At 42.0% G+C, this 19,111-nt stretch overlaps 1 protein-coding gene across 5 annotated transcripts in view; it reads left to right on the top strand.

Moving 5' to 3' along the window:
- The window catches only part of KCNT2 (potassium sodium-activated channel subfamily T member 2), a 286,784-nt gene that overhangs the window by 247,045 nt on the left and 20,628 nt on the right, over window positions 1-19,111 (top strand). For all 5 annotated transcript variants that reach the window (XM_084637878.1, XM_084637876.1, XM_084637877.1 and 2 more), the window contains 3 exons: window positions 4,309-4,410; window positions 7,964-8,047; window positions 9,713-9,841. In XM_084637878.1, the coding sequence (XP_084494004.1) occupies window positions 4,309-4,410; window positions 7,964-8,047; window positions 9,713-9,841 (315 nt within the window). The remainder of the gene's footprint in view (window positions 1-4,308; window positions 4,411-7,963; window positions 8,048-9,712; window positions 9,842-19,111) is intronic.

The following is a 19,111-nucleotide window of genomic DNA, read 5'->3' as shown; positions in this document are numbered from 1 at the left end:
CCTGGCTGGCTCACCAGTCTGTAGCCTGATTTAGGATGTACTAACAATATTAATTTATCAATTTAATTCTTATTTAAATTAATACTATTAATAATAATAATTAAGTATTATTATTAATAGTATGGGTTTTAGGCTCACCAATCTGTTTGATCAGAAGATAAAAAGTTCTTGTCCAGAATCAGGCATCACAGAATTTACAAAGGACCCTCAGGAGCCAACGCTAAGTGTGTGGAAAAATGGGCTTACTGTTGGAACACCTTCTCATGGCTGAGTATAGGGTAGCAGGTTTATTTTCTCTCTAATGCCCCTGTCGCTGGTTCATCTTGTCCAACAGTGAATTCTCTACTTGCAACTGAGTGCTCCTGTGAGGTTATGCTTTAGTCCCACCTCTTTTGGAGTAATAAAGTCCAATGACCTTACAAAAAAGTATTTGATTACAACTCTGGGCCCCCTGATCCTCATATTTTTCTCTCAGAGGCTATCAGCACTCCTTATCAAGGGCTTTATGTCATCTTCCCCAATAGCTGGTAGGGTAATCCAGACCCTCCTGCTATACTGGATTCTAGTCCAGGGAGCCTATAGCCAGCAGCCAAGGTCTGAACCATCAGACTCATTGCTTCCACCTCCCTGGACTTCTTCCTACCATAGCCCATCAGCAGGATTCTCTCATAGTGTCTAAACTTATCCTTTTCTCATGGCCAGGACTCCCCTCTGGAATTCTCCCAACAAATTCCCAAAGTATAGGTACAAACATAAATCCAGTTTTACCCTCCTCAGGTTTGATCTTTCATTCTTTTCTGTTCTTCTTTCATTCTTTTCTGTTTTGACCATCTCCCAGGGGTCTCTCCCTAGAACACCAAAGCCAGCCCCATTACAATGGCTCACTGCCAGAAGTTACTCCACCTCAATGACTGTTTTATGTCACTCCTAATCTCCTATCAGACTTTGCTACGTAGAAAAAAATTCCACAGCCAACACTCCCTGTAGGGATCCTCCTTGACCCTGCCAGTCTTCCCCACTTACTTATCACAGAAGGTAATAGCAGACTTTCTCTCTGCAATCCCCTTCTAAGTTGTACTTCCATTATTTAGAGTCACCTGCTCCTTCCCCAGCTGGGTTTCATCTTTAATTAATCCTGGCATATCCTCCAGGTGCAATCAGGTAGCATAATTGGCCTCTCAAACCCATATTTATTCTTTCAGCACCAGGATGATGCATATACCCCACTAGAGTACTTCTGCTCATTCTATCTTAAAAACATTTATACCTGGGAACTAATCTCCCTTTAAATGGTTTTCATAGCTGCTGTGTTTCTAATAATTATGGTCTTTAAAAATAGGAATGAACTCTAGGCTATGTAATATATGTTAGTACCAATACTTCCTTTGCTCAAAGGCATTTGCCACCTTCTATGAAAATACATCTTTTAGAGATTTTTTTAATCGTGTTTTAGATTTTAATAGAAAAAATCTTTGTGTGATGGTTAAAACACATATAGAAAGGATATTCTCTATTAGAATAAGTGGGGTTTTAGAGTAACTTCTATAAATCCCTTATGTTTTCATCCATTACATAGCACTTCCCCATAAGGCTAGACCTACTATTTTAAAGCTTAATGTTCTGGCCAAATATACATAAGGACTAGGGGAGCAGGAGGGTGCAGAGTTTTATCTGCATGTTCATTTCCCTTTGACCAACTTCCTTATGGAAGTGCTTGAATGTGCATACTAACTGTGTATAGAGCCTAATAACTCTGTCATTAATGGATAAATCGTTGGCCCTGGTCATGTGGGGTGAGCAGAGATGGGAGGTACTGAACCTTATCTGAGAGGAACAAGATTTTTTGGGGGTGGGGGTGGTAGTGAGGTAAATGCACAAGTGAATTCATTAGCTGGGGAGGTCTCTAGGGAGATAGCATGGACCCAGCCAGTTCTGACAGTGGAATAGGGACCAGTTCAGGGAGCCTTTGCAAATATGTGTACTGTGGAGAACACTGGACAAGTGGAGTGGAAACCAAGACCAGCTGCAGTAGTTGAAGACCGAGGAACCTGACCTACTCTAACGATGACCTATTGTAGGTTGTTTGGGATGGCCACTATACAAAAAATGAATATTGACAGCTGCAGCTGGGGAGATAGCAATTTTCCATTATACTCTTTATCTCCCCCTTTCCATCCCCCCAACATGCTCATTCTTTCCCTTTATGCACCCAAAGAAGTAGAGAAGAAGTAGAGCATCTGTTAACACTGCTTCCCAACGGCATGTCACAACAGGAGATGTGCACATCTCCACAGAGTTTGTGTAGCTTGGCACTTCTTCACACCGGTGGGCAAAGGAAGCATTTTGCCTCAAGTACACACAATTCTCTGCATGTAGACTGGTGACAGAACTCCTGTAGAAGTTAATGTGAGTTTTGCATGTGAAAGAATTGCAAGCTCTGGCAACCAATCATTTAAGTGTCTGGGAGGTTTCATTTGAACCAAGTAATAAATTGAGGTTACATCTCAGTGTAACTGGACAATCAAAAAATGTGCATGAGTTATCACTAGAACTATCAATAAATTATCTGTTTGCCTCAAATCTCGGTGGACAGAAAGAAAGTTACAGTGACACTGATATTTCATTATTCATATAGCAGATGAACACTTGAACACTAGTCAACTGGCACGCTCTGATATTAGTACCACAGTAACATCTTTGCATTGCTATAATTTTAGGAAAACAATGGGTTATTAGTTGCATTTGGAGGTGGGGATGTTATCTATGTTGTCACTCTTCATTGCTTAATAACCAACTAGGAGCTAGTCAAATTTAAATTTAATAAAGATAGTAAGTTTGGCATAAAACTCTGTATTTTCCTCATTTTAAAAAGAAACAACAAGTGTTAAAATTAAACAATGTTGAGTCCTTGTGGCACCTTAGAGACTAAAATTTATTTGGGCATAAGCTTTCATGGGCTAGAATCCACTTCATCACATGCATGGAGTGGTAAATACAGTACCAGATATGCATCTGATGAAGTGGGTTCTAGCCCATGAAAGCTTATGCCCAAAGAAATTTGTTAGTCTCTTAGGTGTCACAAGGACTCCTCATTGTTTTTGCTGATACAGACTAACACGGCTACAACTCTGAAACCTCTAAGAATGTTGTCAGTCTGCTTTAGCTCAAAAGGAGCCTAGTTTTTAAAATAAATTCCACTGATGTCATATTTTAAGTGATTTTACTAGATATGTTAAACTGGAAAGAATTTTCCTACTTTGACTTTTTTTTTATAGTGTTTATACAAATCAACATGTATTCACAACAAAAATGTCAAACAATGAAAAACAGCAGGGGTGACAGCATGAAATTCAACATGAGTACATATAAATGACACATTGGTTCCAGCAGTCTGCCATTCTGCAGGCAAATGTGTCTGTTTAACTTGGAAATTTGCAGAGTATCTTTACCACACTAACCCATTGTGCATGACATCTGTTGGATTGAAAGCCTGCATTTCGTTTATCACTGATTTCTTGAAAATGCCTCAAACCTATTAGCGCTCTCCCCCCGATAGCTGGGGGAACAAGCAGCAGCAAGATCTAATGTAGTTTATCTGTAAAGAAAGAGGAAGGGGGGAGGGAAGAGAGCATCACTGTAATGTTTCTATGCTTTTGCTGTTTCTATTTCCCTTCCCCAAAGGTATCAAAACAGCAGCCTCTGGCCCCATCTAGCTTCCACCTCCTCTTCTTTCCCTGTTCAGTAACCTCCCAACCCCTGAAATAGAACCCTATTATTTTCTTTTTAGTGGCTCCCTGTACAAGCCTCAGACATCAGAAAAGGGAACTTCTAAAAGGGTTTGGTGCCTCCTCACTAGATACAGTGGGCCTGATCTAAAACCCATTGATGGCAACAGAAAGACTCCCATTGGATTCAATGGGCTTTGGATCAGGTCCAGTATGAGTAGCCCTGTACTTCCCCTCTCTCCCAAAGATGGAATTACTCACAAAGGGTCTGATCAGACAGGCAGATCTGCTAGCATGGACCCATCGGTCTCCACACAGGTGCGGGGATCTCCACTAGCAGGATGAGAGCCAGGCAACATATCTAACAATCAGGCCTTTAATAATTGATTCTGACACCTGTAATTTGCTATGTTTTTGTTTCTATCTGTAAACACAAATGAATGACTACCCAGGGAGAGTAAATTTTACTTTTTGGTTGCTACAGTTTGTTCCAAGGAAGCACCAATGTGACATTATATACTGTGTTTTTTAAAAGAAAAAAGGAACCTCTGAAATTATTTCTTTATTTCTAACCTTTGAACAGAAAGAACGGGAGAAGGGTTCTAATCTGGCATTTATGTTTCGACTGCCTTTTGCTGCTGGAAGGGTTTTCAGCATCAGTATGTTGGACACCCTCCTGTACCAGGTACTGTACATGACAACACCTAATTTTCTTTAACATATGCTTTATCACAGCATAGATTTATATTTAATTGTTAGATGAGCCACTTTGTAATGTTTTATTGTATGCTGGCTGATGTTTTATGTATCGGGTTATTATTGCTTTACCTTTAATATATGAAAAACAAAGTTACTTTTAAAGTAGTGTAAGGAAAAGTTTTATTTTCTTTACAGTATTACTGTTATAGAATGATTTTTAGTAAAATGTTAACATTTTAAAGACATTATTTTAAGCATGTAACCCTCATGAGATTAGACAGATGATTCTGCAACTAGGGCTTCATACAGTGGCACACTGTGAATGTCCAGGAATCCACCCACACAGAACCAATTGCAGACCTGAGGCCATATAGGCCCAAGTTCTGGTTGGCCCTGTATACTGAGTGCACCAGAAAAGTCATCAGAAGAACAACAAATAAAGGCTCATTTACTACACTCAGAAATATTTCCAATCCAATAAAAAAATCCAATTAATAAACCCCAAGAAAGAAAAAGGGTGTTTCACCAGGTCCCATGTCAGAGCTGCAGAAGGGAATGCCAAGACAGAGCCAAGAGGTCATGTCATATGCTCTGGATGTTAGTGTCTGTTCACTCACTAGTCCAACAGTGATAACGCTCTATGCAAATTGTTCCTGCTCTTCACCCTGAAAGATTGCACCTGGAGCTCTTCACAGCCAAAGTACAAGGGACATTAATAATGGATACTATAGGCATGCACTCATCTGGATTATGCCATTTACCGTGTAGTTGCCAGCTCTTGGCTTGTAGTGTTCTGCTTCACAAAGTCAGATCCTTGTCCTGCAAATGACTGACTTGACTCATCTGAGTAATCCCACTGAAACCAACAGAATGATTCACATGAGTGATGTCACTCACATGTGTTTGCTGTAACAAGCCCACAGTGCTGGACTGTGCCACACTTATTTACAACAAATAGTACCTACCTCTACATTTCCACTTGGTGTGAGTTGGGGTTGCAGAGTCTGGCTCTAACACAGCGGACTAAGTAAAGTCAACATGATGGTGATATAACATGCAGAGCAACTTCTTGAGGCTAAGTATCTCTATCAATTTTTTTTCCAATACAGGAGGTAGGTAAGTATATTGCTGCAAAAACAAAACCCCAAGATTTACAGCTATTCATCAATTGCTGTACATTTTGGAAATAAATGTATTTACTCACAAGGCATATTCTAACCCTGCCCCAGAATATGAGCACTGAATTTGGTGTTATTTTACAAGTGATAGATGAATGACGACACTCTTATGGAAACAGTTTTTTGTTATTATTAACTCCTGCCATCTTCAGTATTTTATATTTGTTGTTATACATGATCAGCCAGAATTCCCTTTGTATACAGAATGCCATTACTGGATGGAGTGAGGCAATTTACAATCAATAGAGCTGGCTTGGAATTTCTTGGCAGAAAATTTTTCATTGGAAAAAAACTTATTTGTCCAAACCAAGTTCTTCATCTAAACGTATCTGTTTTGATGAACATTTCATTGGGAAGGTTTCTGAGCTCCAGGATGGAATTTCTGTGGGGAGAGAAGCAACAGCCTAGTGGTGAGGACACTCACTTGGGATCATAGAATCACAGAACATCAGGGTTGGAAGGGACACCTCAGGAGGTCATCTAGTCTAACCCCCTGCTCAAAGCAGAACCTAATCCCCAACTAAGTCGCTTTGTCAAGCCTGACCTTAAAAGCCTCTAAGGGAGGAGATTCCACCACTGCCCTAGGTAACCCATTCCAGTGGTTCACCACCCTCCTAGTGAAAAAGCTTCTCCTAATATCCAACCTAAACCTCCCCCACTGCAATTTGAGACCATTACTCCTTGTTCTATCATTCAGGAGACTAGGTTCCATTCTCTGTCCCAAATCAGGTAGAGGATTTTTTTTTTAAAAAAAAGAGTATGGCAGTTCAGTTTAAACCAATTAAAGAAATGGTGTAGATCAGTGGTTCTCAAACCTTTGTTTTTCCTCAGATCACTTGAAAATTGCTGAGGGTCTCAGCGGACCACTTAGTGATCTTTCCAAATGTTGTTTATACTGTTAGCTAACTATTGTAAAGCACTTTGGATAAAATACAAAAATACACAATACAAAAAAAGCTTAATTATTAACGCTTTTGGGTCCTACAAATAAAAGCACAGCGCTCATATTTTAATATCAGTAGTCTTACCTTTCTAATGTGGTGGATGTGTCCTCTCTCCCCCTCGCCATGGCAGACCCCGAGCTGGGGCTGGGAAAGAGGGCTGTCTCTCCCCGGCAGCCGCAGCCCTGCAGCTGGGGAAAGTTGCCCTTTCGCTGGCTGCCGCAGCCCTGCACATCCCAAATCCCCTATTCTCACCACACTCCCCCCTCCCACCTACTCCTTATTCCCCCCAAGGCCCCCACCTCACCTTACATGTGCGTCTTCTCCAGGGCCCAGGCACCTAATTAGTAGCACCACGCCTGCACCTTCATTCTCTCGTACCAGGCGCACACCTTAGAGGGAACTATCCATGGACCACCTGAATGGAGCTCACAGACCACAGTTTGAGAACCTCTGGTGTAGATAATACTTAGTCCTGCCATGAGTGCAGGGGACTGGACTAGATGACCTCTCAAGATCTCTTCCAGTCCAATGATTCTGCAATTCAGTGAGTCCTAATAAACAAACTAAAGCAAAATAAGCCGGTTGAAATCAAAGAATGAATAGCCACATAGCCTTTTGCACCAGCTTAGCTAAACTAGCTTAAAAATACACCTTAAATTAAACCAGTACAACTTCTGGGTGTAGACAAGCCCTAAGATTAACCTGCCGTAAAGGCTAATTATAAATCCAAGTCTGCCACTTTGACCAACAAGAATATATTGATTCTGTCTTGAACCAACCAAACATACAGCCAGCCACTGAAAGCCAGTACAGCATCATGAGGGAAGAGGATTGAAAGCTTTTCCTAAGCTCTGCCTCCCAATGCACAAGTAGGTAGATGGCACAGGACAGACTTGTTACAACTGAAGGAGACCATGAATAACCCTCTGCCCTTCCTGCAGCCCAGCCTAAGGGGAGAAGGATAGCTTAGATTCACTCATTTGAAAGTCAGAAGTGACCATTAGATCATCTAGTCTGACCTCTTATATAACACGGACTATAGAATTTCATTCACTTACCTCTGCGCTGAGCCCAGTAGCTTGTGTGGCAAAGCATCCTGTTTTGATATGAAGGCATCAAGAGACAGAGAATCCACCACTTCCTTTGGTAGTTTGTTTCAACACCCTATTTAAAAAAAATGCTGTATTTCTAGTTTCAATTGGTCTGCTTTTAAATTCCAGCCATTGGTTCTTGTTATGCCTTTCTCTGCTAGATTAAAGAGCCCTTAATGCCTCATATTTTCACCAGGAAAGAATGACCTGTTGTGAATACAAATATTTTCGTTCAGAATTCACACATGGTGCTGCTGACCTTGTAATCACCTGCTCATCTGTGCACTTAAACTTTCTTTTCTCTCTCTCTTTTTCTAATCTTGCAGTCATTTGTGAAGGATTATATGATCTCTATCACAAGACTTCTGCTGGGACTAGATACCACACCAGGATCTGGGTTTCTTTGTTCTGTAAGTTTTTTTTTTTAAGTTGATTAAATGGTGCCATATAAGTTCTGTACCCTCCACACAATACCACTGCTCTTTTCGTACTGTGGTTTCTCTCATGAGAGTCCTATGAAGGCAGTTATTTTCTTTATCTTCAGAGTAGGAGTTCAGTAAAATTGGTAGAAAACTTCACTACTTTTCTTACCTGCAAAAGAAAAGAAACTTAAAAAGACATGTAAAGAAAAAATAAGGCAGAAAAAAACTGCAGATGTTATACCAGTGTTTGGAATTTAAATAAAGCTTTTGAAAAAAAACTCCATAGGTTGTCTATATTACTTTTGTATGGAGTAACAAACTCTTAAACTGAATTTAAAGAATATGAAAGTACCTATTAATGAAATTTATTAGCTATGTAAAGGCTAAATGTGGCTAGGACTTTATCCTGTGCTACCCCACTCACTTCAAATGAGTTTGCACTGGTGGTAAAATCAGGGCAGAACTGAGCCCTAAATATCAGATAAAGATAGAAAGCAAAAGTTAGTTGAGTTTCACATACTGTATTTCCTGCTCCTAGGAAATTAGAGGCATTATCATAGTTATTTGTTATTATATACTTCAGCATTCTTGAATCAATATTCATGAGTAACAAAGCAGCTTCCTTGGATGAGTTCTGTTATCTCAACCAACAATGAAAGATTTGTAGAAAGGGATCTGATAGTTTTAAAAGGAAAAGAAAATGGCATTCACTGGCACAGGCGTCATGTAAATAATGTATTCTATTCAGTCCAGTAGTCTCAAATGTGAAAGACGTTTCACAGCATGAATAAGCTGAAGTGAACTTGCAGATTCTGAGCTTACTATCAGGAGCAGCGATATTGCTCAATAAGTTCAATATTGGCAGTGTGATAGTCCTATTTCAGAGGATAAGGTTATGATCCAAAGACCACTGACGTCAAGAAGAATCTCTCCACTGGGCTTTGTATCAGGCTTTCCGGGCACCAGTTCTGCAATCCCTTCTTTACATGAATGGTCCCCGCTGACTTCCACAGGATTAGTCATGTAAGAAAGAGTTTACAAGACTGGGCACTTGGAAATGAAAGGCATCCCCTGGCTTAACAGTGCTTTAATACGTTTGTTTAAAAAGTTACATCTATTATTTTAAATATTTAACATTTTTCCCACCAGCTAGTCAACCATTATAACAGGATGCAAGCTGATGTACAGTGTCTTAAATTGGATCACACTGGTTGTATCTCAAATGTCCTAACTTTTTAAGTAAGACTACCATAGTAGTCATGGAAGATGTGGAAGAATTTTCAAATTCATTTCACATGACATTCATGCTTAATAGTGCTACTTTGATCTTTCTAACATTCTGGTTGCTGAGACAAGTAAAATAGATACACTTCTCCTAATGCCACATACCTCTTCTTAACTCAAATTACTCTTTATGATCCTCAATCTCTCCATAACACCTTATTTGTTCTGTCAGCCATTTTACTTTTATTTTACTCCAACACTTAACATGGATATTAGACAGTCAGTAAAAGAATTTTCAAATAATTTTAAAACTGTATGAGTGAAGCTCCCTTCCAAAATAGCAAGGCATTTGCTTGGGAAAGTCCCTTAGGAAGGAAAGAGCAAAACATTATGGAATTGGAACCTTACTTTCTGCTATTATTTTTCCAGATGAAAATCACAGAAGATGATCTATGGATTAGGACATATGCCAGACTATATCAGAAACTTTGTTCTTCAACAGGAGATATTCCTATTGGAATCTATAGAACTGAATCCCAAAAGCTTACAACATCTGAGGTTTGCCTGCTTTAATATACCAATTTCTAGTTTGGATAACCCATAGTAATACATTAAGATAGTGCAATGACTATACACAGTTAGAGAGGTCATACAGTATTATTGACGCTACTAAATATTTTTTAATTAAAGATGGAATGTAATACAATACCACAGGTATAACCTACTGTACTGTTTCAAGCAATCATGCCACTCAATAGTAAATTTATTCTTTTCATGTAGCAGTAGATGGTGCAGGGGGGAAATGGGTAGTGGCGCGCGGCCCAGGACGCCCACTGGTGCTGGGGGGGGGGCTGTTTGCCGGGGCCAGCAGGTTCCCTACCTGGCTCCACGCCTCCCCTGCAGCAGCAGCAAAGTTTGGGAGTGGGAGGGGGTAGGGTCTTCCAAGTTTGAAAATTCTGGCCACATGAGTCCAGCTATTGCTACAGGAATTCTAGAATCACTAGTATAATAGATATTCCCCGGCAGTATTTTCTGTTGCCCAGATGTAGACTTTTACAAGCAGGGTTTTATACTAGAAAGAGTAATGACCTCGAAGTGTTGCCATATTAAGACTTCAATGCAGTGCTCCCAGGTTTATTCAAGTCTTTGAGCTTTATTGCAACTATTCATTCAATTTAGTATACAGTATCTGTTGTTGTGGTTCCACAATTAAGGGTGTTGTGGCACTTCATGTTAACAGCTTTTCCTCTCCTTTTCACTTTTTAGTCCAAACCAGTGGCTTTGGGCACATCAAGAGTTTAATCTGGAAAAGTGCTGAGCAACTCTCAGAGGTGATGAGAGCTGAGGCTGCTGAGCACCTTGCAGAATTGAATCCTTGTCAATAGCTTTTCTACAGCAATAATGAAAGAATCCAATAAACTGAAAGCTAATACGCACCACAAAGTAACCTCCAGTTACAAGACATTAGGCAATAGAGGACCAATCTGAAACCACAACAGCTCTTTAATTTCTGCGTATAGCACTCAGCTTACCAGGGGCATTACTGCTGTATGAACACCTTGGCCTAGAATCATGTGGCTCTCTATTGTCTGGATATACCGCAAGAAGGATAGGAGACTAGTTATGGGTTTTAATCGAGCTGCAATTTTATTATATAGATGTCTGGGACTACCCAGCAGATAAAGTGTACAGTGCAGGCAAATCCATACTTATTCAAATCAATGATCTGGGGCTTTCATCAGCCCACTTTGTTTCCATCCAGGTCCCCCAGCGGACCCATGGCTTGGACCTTACCATCCACCAGCCTCGTAAGAGGGTTAAGGAGGGCTATGAGAATGGGGGGGGGGGGTTGGCTCCCTGCTATACCAATCATAGGAGTCCCTGAACCCCCTTCCCCATTCTGTTCCTTTATCCAATTCCTCCTTTTAAGTCCTTTACCAGGCCATTTATCTGGTCACTGGCTAACCTCCCTATGGAGTACCTGCCCTGAACATCCACCCAACCTTACAAAATAAGTTGCGACATATGGCCTACCACCTTTTCTATTCACCAGAAAAAGTCCATTCTCACACCTGCTGTGGAGAAGGTGAAAAAACACACACTCCACCGAAGCCAATTGTGGTGATGTGGGAAAAATTCCTTCCCAGACCCCCTTTAAAAGGGGCGACTTGCGTAATGCCCACAGCAGGTCCTAACCCAGCCTGCCATTCGCCTCCACTAGGGGAGGGAGGGTGGGTGGTGACTTCCTTGTTGCGTAGACAGAGAGTCTTGCCCCACCCAGGTTTCGTACCTTTATGCACATTCTGGTGGGGCGGGGAGGGAAGAGCCATTGCTGCAAAGCTAACCACTGAGCACCTTTTTTACAGCAGTTTCTGACCTTCATCTCCACCTCAGTTTTTCCATGTATATAAAGATTAATTCATCTTAATTCTTCCACTGCTATCAAAAATATCTGTCTCATCTAAAAACAGAGAAACAATTGACTATCTACCCAGGAGTACCAACTGGGAAACCAGAAAAGCTGACTATATACCAAAGACAGCTGGCTAAAAGAGTTTGGATCTATTAGTATGGTGGGATGGATATTTTGCAATCTTAAACAAAGACTTCTCTTTTCTTTGCTGCTGCCCTAGCTTCACTGCTTGTTTAAATCACAAAAGGTGAAGTTGAATACAGGCTAAGTTGAGTAAGTGAAACTTAATTAAGCCCAGTGCACTGTTCTGTCCACGTAGCAGAGTTGCTTACAGCCTGACTCCCTGCACGCCCTGTTCTACACGTGTCCTGTCAATAGCAGTCCCCCCCCCCAGAATCATAGATCAGGGTTGAAGGAAAGGACCTCAGGAAATCTAGCCCAACACCCTGCTCAAACAGGACCAATCCCCAATTTTTGACCCAGATCCCTAAATGGCCCCCTCAAGGATTGAACTCAGCACCCTAGGTTTAGCAGGCCAATGCTCAAACCACTGAGCTATCCCTCCGCCCCCAGGTAATGCTGGCCCTTCCTTATTTTACAAGCACTTTAATATACACATTAAAAACAAAATAATTGACACCCAGACTCTCTCCTCCCCGCCACCCGATGTCCCCAGCTAGAGGTTGCTATTATGTAGCCAAGTTGGAGTCTCAATTTTACCACAGACTCAGCTGGTTACTTAGCTTTTGGGATAGGTTGGTCTCCTCAACAGGTAATCACACTGGGAATGATCCCTCTGTCTCCCTGTCACCTGTCTGTGAGTCTACTAAACTATCTTTCTGTGGAGTTTCCTCCTTGCCTGTGGGGTTAGCCTCTGGATGGTTCCATGTCTGTGTGTTCTGTAATGATCACTCTCTCTCTGTAGGCTCTCTCTGAGTGTTGTGTCTGCAGGATCATGCCTCCTGTTCCTTCAGATCACTTATCCCTCTTGTGCAGTCACCCTGTATAACCTGAGTGCCACCCTACCCCTCACAACTCCTTTAGTCCACATCTTCTGGTGTCTCTTGCATGGTTGGATTCTCACAGGTGTGAGAGACACCAGGGCCATTAGGTCCTTGGCTGAACTGTCATAGTCCTGTTGTGCCTCCTTTCCCTGATTGCTGGCTATCTGCTCTCTGCAGTATCTCCATCCTTCTGGCTGCAACAGGTCTCCTCTCATCAGTAGCAGTGTTTTGGTTGCGTGTCCCATCAGTGCCTGCACTGGACTGTTTTGGCACCCTTGTGATGAGGTACTCCTGTGTGCCAAAAATGCTAACAAGAGGTCTGACCCAGAGGAAGCAGCCTTGTGTAACAGTGTCTTTGCTGTTCTCACAACTGATTCCACCTTACCGTTATTCAGTGGCTATGTGGACGTGGAAGGGTCTCTGCTGCTTCTCAATTGCCTACTTCCAGTTCCAAATGAGGTTTGTGGTTGACTGGTCAGATCGTAACTCTGGTGTTTGTAACTCTGAGATCCTATTGTAGATGAAGATTTATTAAATAGGAAAAGGAAATTAGAGACTTATTTACAAGGTAAAAGCAAGCAGACACCCTAAGGAGTTACAATCTGCAGTTTCAAAATATAATCTAGGCTTCTATAATCAGCAAGTTCTATTTAACCTTTAGGACTAACCGGGGCCAAGCAGCTGGGGATCTCTTGTTTATGCCTGGAAACACCTTCCTGCTCCCCATCTCCTCCAAGTCCAAGCATCATGAAGATACCTAGTTATTTTGATTCAGAGTTTTTATCCTTCTCCTGCCATGTGCTCTGAGCTGCATACTGAGCTGATGGGAAAAGTCCACTTCCATGACTCATCTTCAGAGGGAGGAGAGCAGAACAATAAGACTCTTAAATCCTATTGTTGATGGTTCTTCAACCTAGATTTATGGTGTTTCCAGCTGTAAAAATCCATGCTGTCTGCCTTGGGTCTCCTCTCTCAGGAGGTGTGTAACAATTTCTGTAGAAGAGCTGCTCTTCACACTAATTAATGTCCCTCTCCTATAAGGCCATTCAAATGGTCACCGAGGCTCAGAATAGGACTACTCAAATATTACACTATGAACACAAATGTTACAAGTAATATTACTGCACGAGCATTTAATAGTCTAAACACTAAGCACATTCTCATAATTCTAATACAAGTGATCCAGACAGATTCTACCTAAGTATTTGTTAATGTCCATTTGAGACATGGGGACCTGGGCATGAGCTGGTACTTGGCCTGCCAGTGTCACCACATGTAGCAGCCAGTGTGTAAGGTAGTAATACCAGGGTCTAGCCTTTGGATTTTGAAAAATTTGCATCACTCCACAGTTCCATTCTGCTTCAAGGAGCAATAGTTCCACAGGACTCCTAGGACTGCTGAGAGACTTAAAGCAGTGGTGAGCTTCAGCATAGTGCAGACCTCTCTGTCTTGCTCCCCAGTAAAGTAGAGTAACCATTTTACTTTCCTGCTGCTCTTGTCCTCATGCGTGACCAGGTCTGTGTACAGCTGGAATGCCTCCTTTCACCAGATCCATCACTGGGCTAGGTTTTTGTCATAAAAATAAAGGGAAGGGTAACCTCCTTTCTGTATACAGTGCTATAAAATTCCTCCTGGCCAGAGGCAGAACCCTTTCACCTGTAAAGTGTTAAGAAGCTAAGAACCTCGCTGGCACCTGACTAAAATGACCAAAGAGGAGATAAAATACTTTCAAAGCTGGAGGGAGGGAGGGGGGGGGGACAAAGTTTGTCTGTCTGTGTGATGCTTTTGCCGGGAACAGATCAGGAATGCAGTCTCAGAAACTCTGTTAAGTTAGGTTTCAGAGTAGCAGCCGTGTTAGTCTGTATTCGCAAAAAGAAAAGGAGGACTTGTTAAGTTAGTAAGTAATCTAGCTAGACTTTCTTTTTGTTTAATGGCTGGTAAAATATGCTGTGCTGAATGGAATGTATATTCCTGTTTGTGTCTTTTTGTAACTTAAGGTTTTGCCTAGAGGGATTCTCTATGTTTTGAATAGGATTACCCTGTAAGGTATTTACCATCCTTATTTTACAGAGGTGCTTCTTTTATCTTTTCTTTAATTAAAATTCTTCTTTTAAGAACCTGATTGATTTTTCATTGTTCTTAAGATCCAAGGGTTTGGGTCTGTGTTCATCAGTACAAATTGGTGAGGATTTTTATCAAGCCTTCCCCAGGAAAGGGGGTGTAGAGCTTGGGGGAAGACCTCTCTAAGTGGGCACTTTCCCTGTTCTTTGTTTAACATGCTTGGTGGTGGCAGCATAGGGTTCAAGGACAAGCAAAGTTTGTATCTTGGGGAAGTTTTTACCCTAAGCTGGTAAGAATAAGTTTAGGGGTTTTTTTATGCAAGTCCCCACATCTGTACCCTAGAGTTCAGAGTGGGGAAGAAACCTTGACATTGTCCTCCTGCGTGACCAGGTCTGTGTACAGCTGGAATGCCTCCTTTCAGCAGATCCATCACTGGGCTAGGTTTTGTATCTGCAAAATCCAGGGCTCCGAGGGGCTTCAGATAGAGTTCCATGGCTCACACGGCCAGCTGCTCCACTGCCGAGAGCTCAACTCTGGTGCTGCCACCACATTTCATTCACAAAGAATGAAACTGGATGCAGATTAAGCTGACTCCAGTTCCACTGATCAGTATACTCCTCCCTAAAAAAGGCTTTTGATTTTAAGTAAATATCAATCTCATCCCTGAAGGCTGAATATCTTGAACAATGGATTAAAGACAGCTCCATGGGAGTTTAGCTTTAAAGTAAAATGCAGTATGTCAGCTTCTCTTTGCCTGTAAAACTGCTCTTTCTAGGACACAATCTACCTGATTCTACAGCACAACCAATTCATTCCACCTCCAATCCACCTCCTTGAAAAAACATACATATGTTCACAAAATGCAAATCATTAAGTAAATTCTTAAAGTAGATTTCTAATGCACTGTGAAGTGAGAAATTTTTCTTGGGAGCTTGAGGATTTCCATTCTGAAATGAAATAAAATGTTCAATGACATGAAAGATGTCTGCAGAAAATAAAGCTTGCTGCAGCCTCTCCTTTTGGACTGTCACTAGCTGTCATAAATATAAAGGGAAGGGTAAACCCCTTTGAAATCCCTCCTGGCCAGGGGAAAGCTCCTCTCACCTGTAAAGGGTTAAGAAGCTAAAGGTAACCTCGCTGGCACCTGACCAAAATGACCAATGAGGAGACAAGATACTTTCAAAAGCTGGGAGGAGGGAGAGAAACAAAGGGTCTGTGTGTCTGTCTATATTCTGTCTTGGCCGGGGATAGACCAGGAATGGAGTCTTAGAACTTTTAGTAAGTAAGCTAGCTAGGTATGTGTTAGATTATGATTTCTTTAAATGGCTGAGAAAAGAATTGTGCTGAATAGAATAACTATTTCTGTCTGTGTATCTTTTTTGTAACTTAAGGTTTTGCCTAGAGGGGTTCTCTAGGTTTTGAATCTAATTACCCTGTAAGGTATCTACCATCCTGATTTTACAGGGGGGGGGATTTCTTTATTTCTATTTACTTCTATTTCTATTAAAAGTCTTCTTGTAAGAAAACTGAATGCTTTTTCATTGTTCTCAGATCCAAGGGTTTGGGTCTGTGGTCACCTATGCAAATTGGTGAGGCTTTTTATCCAACATTTCCCTGGAAAGGGGGGGGGTGTGCAAGTGTTGGAAGGATTGTTCATTGTTCTTAAGATCCAAGGGTCTGTAGTCACCTAGACAAATTGGTGAGGCTTTTTACCAAACCTTGTCCAGAAAGGGGGTGCAAGGTTTTGGGAAGTATTTTTTGGGGGAAGAAGTGTCCAAACAGCTCTTCCCCAGTAACCAGTATTAGTTTGGTGGTGATAGCGGCCAATCCAAGGACAAAGGGTGGAATATTTTGTACCTTGGGGAAGTTTTGACCTAAGCTGGTAAAGAGAAGCTTAGGAGGTTTTTCATGCAGGTCCCGACATCTGTACCCTAGAGTTCAGAGTGGGGGAGGAACCTTGACACTAGCTCTCCAGATTCCTTTTACTTTCCAACCATACTTGAACTAGTCAACTGTACTACTACAGTATTTGTAGTGTATTCTTCTCAGCTCAGCATCAGTGGTACCATCTATCAAAATCATCTCTTGGGGAAAAACATAGGCAGTATTATTGCTGACATGAGAAAAACTAGTCAAGGTTTTACGAAACAGAGGACACATCATCCTTTCCTACTCCACTGAACTCTTAAAAGCAAAATCATGGTAGAAGTCATAAGAACAGAAGAATTCACAACAACTGAGCACAGGGTATTATGGTGCCACATATGTACAACTAAAGGTATGCTAAAACTAATGTAACATATGACAGTCAATTAAAAACAGTAAAATTCTGATAGTGACTGATTACTGAGATCAGTAATGGTTGTAGCCAAAGCACCAAACCTATTGTGAAGAATTCAGCATCAGCAGCCTTCTCACATGTATGTTTTCAAAAGTGCATGTGAAATCAGCAAACAAAAGGCTGAACCCTTTCCTATTATCTAGCTAGGAAGCAGCATCTGTGTAAAGGAGAGGCAGCTGTGAAATGAATTTAGGAGCAATAGCTTTTGATAAATTTGAGATTAAGACCTATTGTAGAGATGTATAGACCTTGAGTGGATCACTGCGGACTATGTGGCTCTGGGAAGAAGGATAAAGGAGTTTGAGGTGCAAGTGGTGTTCTCGTCCATCCTCCCCATGGAAGGAAAAGACCTGGGTAGAGACCATTGAATTGTGGAAGTCAACGAATGGCTACGCAGGTGGTGTCGGAGAGAAGGCTTTGGATTCTTTGACCATGGGACGGTGTTCCAAGAAGGAGTGCTAGGCAGAGACGGGCTCCACCTAACGAAGAGAGGGAAGAGCATCTTCGCAAGCAGGCTGGCTAACCTAGTGAGGAGGGCTTTAAACTAGGTTCACCGGGGGAAGGAGACCAAAGCCCTGAGGTAAGTGGGGAAGTGGGCTACTGGGAGGAGGCATGAGCAGGAGCGCGTGAGAGGGGAGGGCTCCTGCCTCATACTGAGAAAGAGGGGCGATCAGCAGGTTACCTCAAGTGCCTATATACAAATGCACGAAGCCTGGGAAACAAACAGGGAGAACTGGAAGTCTTGGCACAATCAAGGAATTATGATGTGATTGGAATAACAGAGACTTGGTGGGATAACTCACATGACTGGAGTACTGTCATGGATGGATATAAGCTGTTCAGGAAGGACAGGAAGGGCAGAAAAGGTGAGGGAGTTGCACTGTATGTAAGAGCAGTATGACTGCTCAGAGCTCAAGTATGAAACTGCAGAAAAACCTGAAAGTCTCTGGATTAAGTTTAGAAGTGTGAGCAACAAGGGTGATGTCGTGGTGGGAGTCTACTATAGACCACCAGACCAGGGGGATGAGGTGGACGAGGCTTTATTCCGGCAACTCGCAGATGTTACTAGATTGCAGGCCCTGGTTCTCATGGGAGACTTCAATCACCCTGACATCTGCTGGGAGAGCAATACAGCGGAGCACAGGAAATCCAGGAAGTTTTTGGAAAATGTAGGGGACAATTTCCTGGTGCAAGTGCTGGAGGAACCAATGAGGGGCAGAGCTCTTTTTGATCTGCTGCTCACAAACCAGGAAGAATTAGTAAGGGAAGCAAAAGTGGATGGGAACCTGGGAGGCAGTGACCATGAAATGGTCGAGTTCATGATCCTAACACAAGGAAGAAAGGAGAGCAGCAGAATACAGACCCTGGACTTCAGAAAAGCAGACTTTGACTCCCTCAGGGAACTGATGGGCAAGATCCCCTGGGAGAACAACATGAGGGGGAAAGGAGTCCAGGAGAGGTGGCTGTATTTTAAAGAATCCTTAGTGAGGTTACAGGGACAAACCATCCCGATGTGTAGAAAGAATAGTAAATATGGCAGGCGACCAGCTTAGCTTAATAGTGAAATCCTTGCTGCTCTTAAATACAAAAAAGAAGCTTACAAGAAGTGGAAGATTGGACAAATGACCAGGGATGAGTATAAAAATATTGCTCGGGCTTGCAGGAGTGAAATCAGGAAGGCCAAATCACACCTGGAGTGCAGCTAGCAAGAAATGTTAAGAGTAACAAGAAGGGTTTCTTCAGGTATGTTAGCAACAAGAAGAAAGTCAATGAAAGCGTGGGCCACTTACTGAATGAGGGAGGCAACCTAGTGACAGAGGATGTGGAAAAAGCTAATGTACTCAATGCTTTTTTTGCCTCTGTCTTCATGAACAGAGTCAGCTCCCAGACTACTGCACTGGGCAGCACAGCATGGGGAGGAGGTGACCAGCCCTCTGTGGAGAAAGAAGTGGTTTGGGACTATTTAGAAAAGCTGGACGAGCACAAGTCCATGGGGCCAGATGCTTTGC

This window comes from Lepidochelys olivacea (assembly GCF_965140295.1).
Source record: "Lepidochelys olivacea isolate rLepOli2 genome assembly, chromosome: 8".
Taxonomy (NCBI): domain Eukaryota; kingdom Metazoa; phylum Chordata; order Testudines; family Cheloniidae; genus Lepidochelys; species Lepidochelys olivacea.
The sequence above is the reverse complement of the archived record's forward strand: the minus strand, read 5'-3'. Positions and strand labels throughout refer to the sequence as shown.